Raw genomic sequence first — 13,984 nt, 5'->3', positions numbered from 1 at the left:
AATATTGAGTCTTCTAACTGATCTGGATGTCAAAGTGCACCCCCCCAGGCTTTTACTGTTTTGGGTTCTCTCTGCCCCTCCCTTATTTCTCCTACATAGACAAGAATAACAGCTCTTGTGGCTATTGGTGGTCTGTTCTCAGATGGTTTTATTTTGAAGTTCACGGGAATATTCTGTCATCTAGTTTTCTTATAAGTGGATTTTGTTTTGTTTCTTACAAAGTTTTTTTGTTTTCTCTGTACCTTCTCTATATGTTTTCATGTGGAAATTCAGGAAGATTTAAGATTTATGATTATGCTGCCAGGCGTGGTGGCACATGCCAGTAATCCCAGCAGCTTGGGAGGCTAGGACAGGAGGATCTCAAGTTCAAAGCCAGCCTTACCAAAATGCGAGCACTAAGCAAGGCAGTGAGACCTTGTCTCTATATAAAGTACAAAATAGAGCTGGGTATGTGGCTCAGTGTTTGAGTGCCCTTGAGTTCAATCCCTGGTACCCATAATAAACAAACAAACAAAAATCTATAATGCCCCTGTCTCTGTCACCTTCCCTAAATTCTTTGTCACTTATTAGTTCTAATAATTTATATGAACACACATTTGAATTCTCTATACATTCAATAATATTATCTGCAAATAATAAGGTTGTTTCTTCCTTTCCAATCTTTACTCAGTATTACCTGATAGTCCCTTTATTTTTCTGGCTCCAGTTTTTACTCTGTGGCTCATGTTCTCTCCAAGTATATACAAGAAGTGCCATTGCCAGCATTTACTTCCAGAACCAGACTCCCAAGCTGCTGGGATTACTGGCATGTGCCACCACGCCTGGCAGCATAATCATAAATCTTAAATCTTTCTGAATCTCCTTAGGTAAATTAGGATGCTGCTCCTTGAGGTAGCCCCTACTGTGTGCTGCCAACCTGATGGCATCCCTATAGAAAATACAGAGCACAGAAAGAGTCCATGTGCACTCTCCTCTGCTAGGGAACCTTAGCCTAGGAAGGGGTGGAGCTGGTGCTCACCCATTAGACATGAGCAGTAGGGAACCAAAGATGACTCCTGCAAACATTTCCAGGGTTTCTTGGGTTCCACTTATAGACATTCAAGTACCTCAAGGAGATGACTTTATTTAAGGTTAAATAAAGATGTTAAAGTTCAATTCACAAAGTAGCACCTAGATTTCCTGTTCAATGGAAGTCAAGTTATGTCAGTCCTTAGCTCCAGACCCTATAATGGCTTCCCATAACGCTTAGGGTAAAAGCCAAAATCCTTACACTGACCTATGAGAGCCCTGTGATCTGGCCACCTTTATTTTTCTGATGTCACCTTCTATCCTCTGCCTCACTTAATCTGCACCAGCCACACTGGCTTCCTTGTATTTCTTTGAACACTAGGTATGTTCCTACTTCAGAGTCTTTGCATTTTATGTTCCCTCTGCCTGGAATGGCCCTTATGTAATGATCTATTTATTATATTTTTCAGGTCTATTCTCAAATGTTACCTTCTCAGTGAGGCCTTCCCTGGTCAAACATCTAGCTACTACCCTGATATTCTTCTTCACATTCCCCATTTTATTTTTCTTTTCTGTCTTGATCACTAATATCCCATATATTTTATTTATTGACTGCTCACGCTTTAGGAAAGCAAGGTCTATGAGGGAAGTGAAGTGATTTTTTTTTCCTATTTTGTTCTTCAATATAAGCCTAGCACCTAGAACAGTATCTGGTACACTGTTGACCAATTCAATAAATATTTGTGGAAACAACAGGTACACTCATAAGAACCAGATTATGAGAAGGCCATCTTAAAGTACAGACCTCTGTGGTTTTGTATCAAGAGAAGACAGGTTCCAATGGTGTGACAAGATTAAAAGATAGTTGAAATAAGGGGTCACAACCAAGAGGACTGATAATCTGAGATTCTAGATGTCATACTTTGGGCTCCTGCAAGTAGAAACCACCAGGAGAAAGAAAACAGTGGAAATCAACTGCTTAACTATGGCATGATTTCATGTAGAATGATACTATATTAAACAAGTTAAAGAATAAAAACATCTACCTTTATCTACCTTTATCATCATACTCTATTATATTATATTCTATTCTAGGTCAGTTAATTTGTTCATTCAGGAAATAGAGTGAAATCCAGGCACAACAGACACACAAAGATGAATAAATTCAAGGCGCTCATTATCTGGTGAAAGAGATAAGAGCCCCCTCCTCTAAATTCAGTAAGTGCAATCCGCTGTGATGGGGTAAAGATCGTTGTGTCTATCTATGATGTTAGGTAGGTAACAGAGGGTGTGGACAATTCATCAAGAGCTGATATTCATCTAGCTCTGTCTGCAGGATGAACAAACAGCATCAGAGCCCTATGTTGAAACTACTCATACACATTAACACTGACTCTGCCTCATTCACTTCTGCCAACTCACTCACATTCCACCCTACAACCAGTACCTAAGAAAGACCTCCTTCCTGCTCGCAGTGCTACATCTTTCCACCCCACTTCTGCTTTGCACCTCTTTCCTTGCACCATTCCTGCATACCAATGGCTTCTGATCTCATGATATACCATCTATTCTTAGATCCCTGCCCAATTCTCTGGGATTGATAAGTACATTTTTTTTTTCTCTTGTATAACCCTAGCTACCATTTTGGAAAATGCCTTGCAGAAGTTGCTTCTAGCTACTCTATCTCATCAAGGCCTTGACCCTGCAACACTGTTCCCAAATTGAGCTATATGCCTGGTATTTATTCTAGAACTGTGTAGTTCCTCTTCCTCCATCTTGGTCAATAACCATCAAACCAGGGATAATAGAGAAGATCCCAGAAATCCTTGTAGGGCACAATAGCGTACACATTTTCTCTTAGCCAAGCAACATCAGTACTGCTTTCCTTTCTTCCCAGTCACATTTCTTTCAGCTCCAATTACTAAAATCATAAAGACAACAGACCTGAAACAACATGAAAAGAGCACAGCTCCTATCCCTGCAGCAAAGTACTCTTTTTTAAAAAGCTATTTTTTAAAAAATCCAAATGCATTTTGATTTGTTCATGTTTTTCTACCAGGGGATGCATTTAAAACTCCCAGAAAGCTCTAAATAACATTTTACACAGGATCCTGAGCACATAGGAATTGAGCTCAGTAAATATTTACTATTGAAATTGATAGATAAATCTCACTCAAATAATAATATAAGGCTTTCAGGAATGGAAAGAATAAAGATGAATCTAACTCTTTTGAAAAGCGAGGAGATCTTGAGAATTTTGATAATAAAGGGCAATTATGCAAAACCTAGGAAGCCAGAGAGATTTGAAAAGGGTACAATAATAACGTGCTTGAGAACCATGACTCATGCAGTATGTTGGATTTTCTGAAGGCAGAGAAGGAAAACACAGCAGGGTACACGAGAGTGTGAAACTCATCTCTGCCTGATGCAATAAAAGGCCTGTGAGAGGATCCTGAGGAAGAGGTTGTAGTAGACAAGGAGACTGCAGGGTTGGACACATTTTAGCCATTCACCAGCATCTGGTTCTTTGTCTATCACCTCCAGCCAGGGTGCAGACAGAGGTAGCAGATGCCTATGTGCAGAGCTCCCAGTATTGAGGCAAACCTATCATGAGCCCTGAGAAGCTCTGCAAAGTCTAGTTGGTATGCCCAGAGGCTAGGCTACTTTTTCAGGATTGTGCTTGCAGGGCACAAACTTGAGGGATCAGATAACATCTCCAGCAGACAAAAAAGCAGGCTTGTTATAACTCATTACAAAGTAGTAAATCCTTCAGGCTCAGGGCTCCTCTCCTTGAATGGCAGTCCACTGTGTGTGCTGGCATACATCATGGATCCTCTATTGTCCTCCTGACACTTGGGGACCTGAGAACCAGCACAAACCCAACATGAAGCTCTGAATACTGCTTCTGTCATGAGAAATGAAGTACTTTGTCTCTGACCCAGAGATCTTGTGTCTTTTGCTAACACCATGACAGTTACAGGTTAGTTTGCAAAACTAAAGTTCATATCCTACACAACTCTTTGTTAACCAGACTTCTTAATTTCCCAGACAGTAATATCCCAGATTTAAGGAATTTGAAAATTCTATCTCTAATTCTGAGATGTAACAATATGTCAGGAACAACGACCATCAACAATCATTATCACAAGTGATAGTGAAATAAGGTTTCAGAATAAAAGACCTTACTGAACAAGTTTAGCTTAATGTAGGACTTAGATTGCCCTTACTCTGTGCATTTCAGAGGAGGCACCAGGAGAGCTTCCCATTGTTCCTGAAATATCTGCACAGTTAGGATGACCTAAGCTGGGCATGGTGGTGAAGTCCTGTAATCCCAGCATCAGGAGGATCATGAGTTGGAGTCCAGCCTTAGCAATTCAGAAAGGCCCTAGGCAATTTAGCAAGACCCTGTCTCAAAATAAAAATAAAAATATCTAGGAATGTAGCTCAGTGGTAAAGCCCCCATGTTCAACCCCAGTACACATGCCCCCCTAACAAAAAAGGATGACAGTTAAGTCATTATGGTCCTAATTCACCTGCGTGAAGAATCTAGGGAAAAGAAAACACTCTCTCATATCAACTGTTAATATCTAGCAAAGTTACTAGATTGGTTTCAGGATACCTGATGTTGTATACATTTTTTCCCTTGAAAACTTTCCCAAAAAATAAGAACATTTTTAACACATTTTAGTAGCTTTATTGAAATATATCTAATATACAACAAATTATACATATTTAAAATGCATGATCTAATAAGTTTTAAGAAATGTATATACTTGTGATTAATCAAGTCATGAATGTATTTATTACCTTGAAAAGTTTACACATGACTCTTTGAAATTTCTCCTTCCAATCTCTTTGCCAACTTCACCTACCTGCAGGCAACTGTTGATCTGCTTTCTCTCACTGCATATTAATTTAGTTTAATTTAATAGTTTAATTTTCTAGAACTTTATGTACTTGGAATTACATAGTACATTAATCTTTTTTTTGTCTTGCTTCTTTCACTCAGAATTATTTTGAAATTCATCCATGTTATTCCAGTATTTAATAATTCATTCTCAGCAATATACAGCAATTTGTTTATCCATTAAACTGTTGATAAATATTTGTGCTATTTCCAGTTTTTAGTTATAGCAAATATGAACTGTAAACATTGGAGTTCAGATATACCTTCATGTTTTGTACAGATATACCTTCATGTTTTTTAAATTCTTTAATTTTTTATTTTAATTATTTATTATTTTCATGTGGTGCTGCTGAGGATGAACCCAGTGCCTTACAAGTGCTAGGCAAGTGCTTTGCCACTGAGCTACAACCTACATAGTTCATTTCTTTATGGTAGATGTTCGTTGATTTTAAAAGACTCTCAGACTGCTTTCCAAAGTGGTTGCACCATCTTACATTCTTACCAGAAGTATATGCTAACACTATTGTGGATATCAGTATTTTATCAGATACATGATTTGCAAATACTTTATTTCAGTCTGTGGCTTTCTTTTCATTCTCTTAAGATTCTTTTGAAAACATGATTTTTATATTTATTGTCTAATTTATTAATGTTTTATTTTATGGATCATACTTTTGGTGCTGTAGCTAAGAAATCTTTGATTATTCTAGGGTCACAAAATCTGCCTTCTATATTTACCTTTATAAGTTTTACAGTTTTAAGATTCATAGTTAGATCTATGATCCATTTTGAATTAATTTCTGAACATAATGCACAGTGTAGATCAAAGTTCATTTGTGCATATGAAAATTCAATTGTTCCAACATAATTTGTTGAAGATTTTCATTTTTGCATTGATTGCCTTTGCACTTTGGCTGAAAATCAGTTGATATATACGTGAGTTTATTTCTGTAGTCTATTCTTTTTTGTTAATGTATAAGTCTACCTTTGTCCAACACCAAACTGCTTCATTACTCTAATTTTGCGTAAGTCTTGCAATCAAGTGGTCCTAGTCCTGAGACTTTATTCTTTTTTAAAAGTGTTTTAACATTCTAGGTCCCTCATAAATTCATGTGAATTTGGGAATCAGTTTGTCAATTTGTACAAAGAGGGGATGGGACTGTGATTGGGTTGAGTCCACACATCAGTTAGGAGAGAAGTGATGTTTTAACAGTATGGAGGCTTCCAACCCATGGACACATTATCTCCATTCACTTAGGTTTCCTTTAATTCTCTCATCAATGTTCTAAAGTTCTTAGATTTGTCCCTAAATATTTCATATTTTAGATGCTATTATAAATGCATTGCCTTTAATTTTATTTTTCAATGGTCTGTTCCTAGTATATAGAATTACAGTTGAGTTTTGTAAGTTGATCTAGTATCACACAACTTTGCTAGAGTCATTGTTCATTGTAACAGTTGTTTTTTGTTGTTTGTTTGGTTGGTTTTGTTTTGTTGTAAGTAGATTCCATTGGATTTTGTGTGTATGAGCACCAGGGATTGAACCCTGGCACAAGTGAGCCATATCTCCAGCCCTTTTAATTTATTATTTTGAGAGAGGATCTCTCTAAGTTACCTAGGGCCTTGCTAAGTTGCTAAAGCTAGCTTTAAACTTGCAAGCCTCCTGCGTCAGCCTCCCAAACCGCTGGGATTACAGGCAAGTACCACTGCAATTAAATCCACTGGATTTTTTTTTTTTTATGTAGATAATCAGGTCACCTGAGGATAAAGATATTTTGGTTCTTCCTTTATAAAAACAGGGGCCTTACTCTTCTAAAGTAATAAAAAGAAATAAAATGTTTAATAGCAACATTGAAAGTGAACATCTTGTCTTTCTGATCTTAACAGAAAAGTAGTCATCTTTTACTATTAAAAATGATGATAGTTGGAGATTTTTCCATAGATGTACTTTATCAGGTTTAAGAAACTCTCTCCTATTCCTAATTTATTGAGATCTTATCAGAATTGATGCTGAAATTTGTCAAATGCTTTTTCTGCATGTATTGAGACAACTATATAGTTTTCTTTTTTAGGTGGTAAATATGGTAAAATTATATTGATCAATATTTGGGTGGTAGACAAAATTTGGATTCCTGGAATAAAACTTCATTTGGTCATAATGCATTATCTTTTTAATATTTAGCTATATTTAATTTGTTAGAATTTTGACTCTTCGTTCACAAGGAATATTACCTGTGAGTTTTTTTTTCCCCTCCTCATTCTTCTTTTAATGTCACTGTTAGATTTTAATATCAGCATATTGCTATCCTCACAGAATGAGGTAGGAAGTAGGAAGTTCTTCCTCATTTTCATTTTTTTTTAGAAGGGTAGGAGTTTAGCTCCTGAATTATTTCCAGAGATTTTTCTGTTATTACTTTTTAATTTAATTCCATATGATTATTTTTACAGGCACAAGTGTTTGCTGTGTGCCTCTGGCTTAGGGTCTCACACAGAATGCAGTCATAATGGCAGCCATGGCTGAAGTTCTCTTAAGGCTTGACTAGGGGAGAATCTGCTCCACACTTATTCACATAGCTGTTAGCAGGTTTTAGAAGCTCTATTTCCAAGTTCACTGATATGGATATTGGCAATCCCAGGTACTCACAGGCTACAGCCTGGAAACTTCAGTTCCTTGTCATGCGGCCCTCTCCACAGGCAGCTTACCATATGGCTGTGAGCAAGTGGAGGTGTGAGAGAGATCCAAGGTGGAAGCCACAATCTTTTGTAACCTACTACCAGAAGTGACATCCCATTAATAAGCAAATCAGTAAATCCAGTGCAAAATCTCCACTCAAAGAGATTGTTGTTCATAATATTACCTTATAACCCTTCTAATATCTGTAGAATCTATAGTGATGTCACTTCTCTCATTCCTTATTTGGGTAATTATATCTCCCTCTCTCCTCCTTCCCTCTGTTTCTTTCCCTGCTTAGTTTGGCTAGAGGTGGTTGACGTTATTGGTCTTCACAAACATTCAGCTTTTGGTTTCACTGATTTTTTTTTCATGTTGTATTCCATTTCATCAATTTCTACTAATCTTTATCATTTCCTTTCTTCTATTTAGTTTAGGACTTATTTGCTCTAATTTTTTTTTTCTTTTTCTATGATGGAAGGTAAGGTCATTGACATGAGGCCTTTCTTCTTTCTAAACTTCAAAGTTTAGTGCTATAAATCTTCCCTATGGTACCCCTTTGAAAGTCACCCAACAAATTTTGATATGTTGCTTTTTCATTTTCATTCAGTCCAAAATACTTCCTAATTTCCTTTTTGGTTTTTTCTTTGACCATGAGTTTTTTTTTTAAAGTGTTCTACTTAGCTCCTGAATATTTTAAAAATTTCCAGAGATTCTTCTGTTATTGCTTTTTAATTTAATTCCATTGTATTCAGAGAACATACTTCATAGGACTTGAATCCTTTTAAATTTAGTGAAACATTTTCTATGGCCCAGAATATGCTCTATCTTGGTAAATGTTCCATGTGTACTTGAAAAGAAATTTATAGTCTGCTATTGTTGGGTGAAGGCTTGCATAAATGCCAATTAGGTCAAGTTGATTGATAGGATTGTTCAGGTTTCTTATATTTTTACTGATTTTCTGTTGTAGATTACATTTTTAAATTTTTATCAAAAATGCAGGATCTGCAACTGAACTTAAATATTATTGTATTATTTTATTTTGTCAAAAGGGTTTTTTCCTCTAGCATATGCATGCCTAAGAAAGTACACACGTATATACACACGTACACACATACATACACACACACATACACACACACAAATTTAGAGATCACAGAACTTAAATGACATTGAATATTGAATTGTGATGCTGCACCTTTGAACAAATTTTATAGCTCAGAAAAGTACTTTTGAAAATGAGTTATTTTATATTTCCTGTCTGACCTTGTAAGTTACTTAATTACAAAATGTATTCTTATTCACAGTGACTCCTATTATTTTATTCTTTATGCCAAATCATGCTTCCACTGCAAAGACAACAGGCAGCAAAATTTTAATAAAAAGAAAGAAATATAGATATTTTTATGTTAATGCTATTTATAGCTGCTTTCTGTTTTAACAGGATATACAAATGCTTGACAAGCCTTGCATTCTGCAAAACTGTGTATAAAAATAATGGGTTAGAAAAAAAATATGATGGGGCTCTAATGCTTGAAACACATTTAACTTTCTAGTGAGTATTAGTAAAATAATAAATATTCCAATTAAAATATTAGCACTCAGTAAATATCCACAACCATTTACAGCCAGAATGACAGCTGATTTTCATTTTTTTAAAAAATACGTTTTTTAGATGTAGATGGTCACAATATCTTTTTTTATTTATTTATGTGGTGCTGAGGATCAATCCCAATGCCTCACACGTGCTAGGCAAGTACTCTACCACTGAGCTACAACCCCTGCCTTCGATCTCCCCTATCTTCTATAGCCTTCAATCTCAAGTATAGGTCCTAGAGCATTTATTGCCAATAGATAATATTGTCCTTAAAATTAAAAATATGCTCTGATACGTGCTTTCTTCAACATTCAGTTGCAGTTTTTAAATATAAGGCAAATGTCTCTTCTGCTTATTCATCTATACATTCAACTTTATGTGCAGCAAAGACTCAGTTTCTGAGGTCATTAAGCCACCTATTACTTGTACAACAGGAAGGCGCTGACATGGTATTCTCAGTGTAGGTCTTCCTCTTTAACTGTGAGAGAGCTTGCCCCTGAGTGCTTTAAACTACTGGTTTGCTGGAAGAAAAATGATATGTGGAATGATGATATCTTTTTCTTATTTGTCAATCAGGTTTAAATTTCATTAATGAAATGTGCTGTAGTTCAAGAGACTGTTACTCTGTTGTTCTAACCTTGAAATGAATGATTTTCCTAGTCACTTTCTTGGTATCACTCAATATTAGGATTTAAATATCCTTATTCTCAAGATTACTGAACACTGTTTACTTAGTACCTATTATGTTCCAGAATCTGTTCTAATTGCTGGAGGAAAAGTGGTGAGCATGACAGATAAGGTCCGTGTATTCACAGGCTTTACATTCTGTAGAGGGATACGGACAAAACAGACAATTCAATCAACACAGTAATATCAGATAGTTACATAAAATAAAACATGGTGATGGTATGTGGAATGAGATGGGCTGGATGGCCATTGGGTAGAGAGGCTCCTTTAGATAAGATGGTGTTATGGTTTGGATGTGAGGTATCACCCAAAAGCTCATGTGTGAGATAATGCAAGAAGGTTCAGAGAAGAAATGATTGGGTTACGAGAGCCTTCACCCAGACAGCAAATTAATCACCTGATGGAATTAAATGAGTGGTAACTGAAGGCTGGTGGGGTGTGGCTGGAGGAGGTGGAGCACTGGGGGTGTAGATTTGGGGTATATATTGGTATCTGGTGAGTGGAATCTCTCTCTGCTTTCTGATCATCATGTGAGCTGGTTCCCTCTGACACACTCTTCTGCCATGAGGTTCTGCCCCACTCTTTCCAGATGATGTTCTGCCCCACCTCAAGCCCCAAGGAATGGAGCCGGCCTTCTATGGACTCAGGTCTCTGAAACTGTGAGCCCTCTAATAAACTTTTCTCCCCTAAAATTGTTCTGGTCAGATATTTCAGTCACAGAAGCGAAAAAGCTGACTACAACAGATGGTCAGAGAAGTTTTCTCTGAAGAAGTGACACTAGAGCCAAGACCTATAAGATGAGGAGGCATGGGCCACAGAAAGATCTGGAGAAGACTGTCAGACAGAGGGAACAATAAAGGGACAGAAAGCACAAAGACCTTGAGATGGAAGTAAGCTTAGTGTGTCTGAGAAACAGAATGAAAAGTGGCTGGGGAAGCTTGGGGGTGTATTCCAGTTTGAGTGCCACATGTCACATGCTGAGGCTGACCCAGCCAATCAGGTCAATGTTGCTTAGCAATTCCCTGTCTGTGGTGCCTAAAATGGCAAATGGCATCTCCAAATGCTTGCTAAACAAATACAACCGACAGATCCTCATCTAAGTGCCAAATCTATCATAGGCAATGGAGTACAATATACTTGATCACTACCAGGTGTGAGACTCGAGTGGGACTGGATGAGTTTGGCCTCTGGGGAGGGGTTGAATTCTGATTATAGGCTCCAACCAGAAGTCAGCTGGGCAGAGAGAGAGGGCTGAAGCTGGGCTTCAGAAGCAGACTGGAACAGTGGGGCTAGAGGAAGGTATAAGTGTTGAGGTGGGAGAGATGGGGTGGGCCCCAAAGGAAGGAATAAAGAGCAGTAAAGGCAAGAGTCTGTGTGTTCCTTCAGACAAGTCTCCAATTGCTTCTTTTGCCAGGCTTGAAACCAGAGATGCTTACCCTGATGCACCAGTGATGTCCCAGCCCACCAAAACTGTCTAGCAGAACAGCCAGGCGGTAAAACTCCACTGTTCTGTGAAAACCTTAACCCAGATTGATTCCATTGTGAACTCTATACACTTTATACTGTTTTACACATTTTATCTACAGGGTCTCTGTTTTTCATACAAGTATCTCATTTTCTTTGAAGGACTATCCCTCTTATATGGAGAGAGATTTTTCGTTCTCTTCTTTGGATACTCACTGTAGTAATTGGTACAATACTGGGCGGAGCTTTCTCTGCTCGGGAGGGAATTGTACTACCAGGTATAGTAGTATTTCAGAGGGAACTTCTCATGTGACTCACACAGTGGGAGACAAGCTTTGCTGATACTGGCTGGATGCTTGTGGTGCCAAAATGATGTTAGCACTCTAGGTTTCACAGTTTGGGCCATAGGCGATGAAGAACTAGGCCCGGGGCTGCTTACCTGTTCTTCCTGCAGCGAATTGTGAAGGCAAGGAAGAAGAGTATCAAAAGTAGTCCACCGCTGAGAAAAGTCCAAATAACACCCAAGAGGGCAGGAGACAATGAAGTGACCGTCTTACTGCTATGCTGGGAAGAGGTCTGAAGAGAGAGGAAAGAGAAGCTGTTAAGAATGAAGGATCTTCTGCAGATCAGCACCAACGCTGGGAAATACATGTTCTTGCCTCGGCATTTCTCCTCTCTCCTTCCTCCCCCACCTCACTGCCAACAACAACAATAATGTGAGCACCCCTGATGCCCCTTGACTGCTCACTTACAATTGTTGTCCTGCAGAGATCATGAAGGGGTCTCTGATCCAGCTCCTGGCCAGGAAAACTGTCACAAAATTCAGAGCAGTTTATTTCAGGCTCCATGTCACCACATGCCCTCTTGGTGTGTACTTATTCACAGTCTTAGTCATCCACTGGTAAGGGAGGCAGACCTTTGAAACACAAAAGCAACTCCACTCTTTTCTTCAGAAGCCCATTTTGGAGCTGGCTTCTGGCTGAAATCCGGAATAAATAACAAATTCGGATGGAAGCAAAGGCTTACTTCATTAGGCTCCTTCATCAGACATACTCCAACATCAGACATCCTTCAATGGGTCCCCCGCTGCTAGAGTGTACTATGTGTGCCAAGAGTGGGCATCTTGGTAACCATTAGGTCACAAAAAGTGATGATTCTGGCTCACCACCAGAGGGCGGTCACTGTTCCAAATACATTCACGCAGGGCCTTGAAGAAAGGAAAGCAACTGTGTTAACAAGCACAAACACAAATTTTTAAAATATTTTTTATTTTATCATATGCAATTATATTTTACTGTATAATTATGTACATATATATTACAAAGGTTAAAGATATAAAGTACTTTTGTATAATTTTAAACCATTATTATAAATAATACTTTAAAAACAAAGATAAAGCACATCTAGCAATTTCTAGGTAAAAAGTTCTGTAGTCTGTCTTCAGATTCCTTTCATGGCCCATTACTGTAAAAACTTTACATTAGATGTGTAAGACACATTGTTTTTCCTTCCCTCCTAGGAAACCTCCTGCTCTTCTAAGATTTTCCCATGTAACTTCTGGTTTAATCTCCGTCTGATCCTCGGTGGTACTGGGCTTGGTGCCCATGCTGTCTCCATACATGATCTGTCACTCTACCTCTTGTTCTCTCAGAGTGTGGAAGAACATTCTATGTCCAGTGAATGGGGGTTTTTGAGAGGTCTTGTTTGCTTGTTTTTGTTTGTTTGTTTGTTCATTGGTGCCAGGAATTGAATCTAGTAGTTAAGCACTATTGGGTCACATCCCCAGCCCTTTTTATTTTTTATTTTAAGACAGAGTTTCACCAAGTTGCTTAGGGCCTTGCTAAATTGCTGAGGCTGGCCTTGAACCTGCAATCCTCCTGCCTTGGCCTCCTGAGCCACGGGATTATAGGTATATGCTACCATGCCCAGTTTGTTTGCTTGTTTTTAAAAATATATACTGACAGAGTTTAGGTTGGCTACTCAGGTAATAATAGGAAGAAGAACTTAGAAGTAGAAATTCCTTCTAAATGAGTGGCCGAGGATGGTATCATTTTTCTCAGAAGATGCCTTCAATATAAATAGTGTGATCTAAAAAGAAACTCAACCTTGAACAGCAAAGGCAGAAAGGCCAAAAGGCTCAAATTAAGACCAGAAGAAAAGCAAACTTTTCTACTAGAAAATAAATCTTTCAGTAGAAAAGCAATCTTTTCTACTAATTTTTAAAGCAACCTATCCCTTAATAGAGAAAATAGATTTGAAATTTGACTGAAGCAATTCAGAGGATGCCACTTCTGCTTTGTGTTTTTGAAACCGCATAGCACCATATTCTTTGATTGTGGAGGAAAATGGGATAAAAATATTAACAACTATTATTTCTATAGTCACTGAGCATAGGACCCGTGTTTAAGCCAGAATAATAGTGACAGGTGTAGAATGCCATCTTAGATTCTGTGTGCTTAGGCATGAACAATATGGCACCAGGTGCTGCCCATCCATTGGCCTCTAATATGTTCCTGAATTATTTACCAGGTTCATTATAATGACATCCCAGGAGAATGAAAATCCACTATCTCTCGACAAGACATTTAAGTTCTTGTGCAGCCTGGAGAGATTACTAAATGCAAAATTAACAATCAAATATAAAAATCTT

The 13,984-nt window shown here is 37.9% G+C and overlaps 1 protein-coding gene across 2 annotated transcripts in view; it reads right to left on the bottom strand.

Annotated features, from left to right (window-relative positions):
- Positions 1–12,182, bottom strand: part of Gpr156 (G protein-coupled receptor 156) — a 60,331-nt gene extending 48,149 nt beyond the window's left edge. For both annotated transcript variants that reach the window (XM_027936146.2, XM_027936147.2), the window contains exons 1-2: positions 12,087–12,182; positions 11,774–11,910 (exon numbers count right to left, since the gene is read on the bottom strand). In XM_027936146.2, the coding sequence (XP_027791947.2) occupies positions 11,774–11,910; positions 12,087–12,182 (233 nt within the window). The remainder of the gene's footprint in view (positions 1–11,773; positions 11,911–12,086) is intronic.
- Between the last annotated feature and the right edge of the window lie 1,802 nt (positions 12,183–13,984).

Source organism: Marmota flaviventris, chromosome 8 (genome assembly GCF_047511675.1).
Source record: "Marmota flaviventris isolate mMarFla1 chromosome 8, mMarFla1.hap1, whole genome shotgun sequence".
NCBI lineage: Eukaryota > Metazoa > Chordata > Mammalia > Rodentia > Sciuridae > Marmota > Marmota flaviventris.
This window is presented reverse-complemented; position numbering and strand designations above follow the sequence as displayed.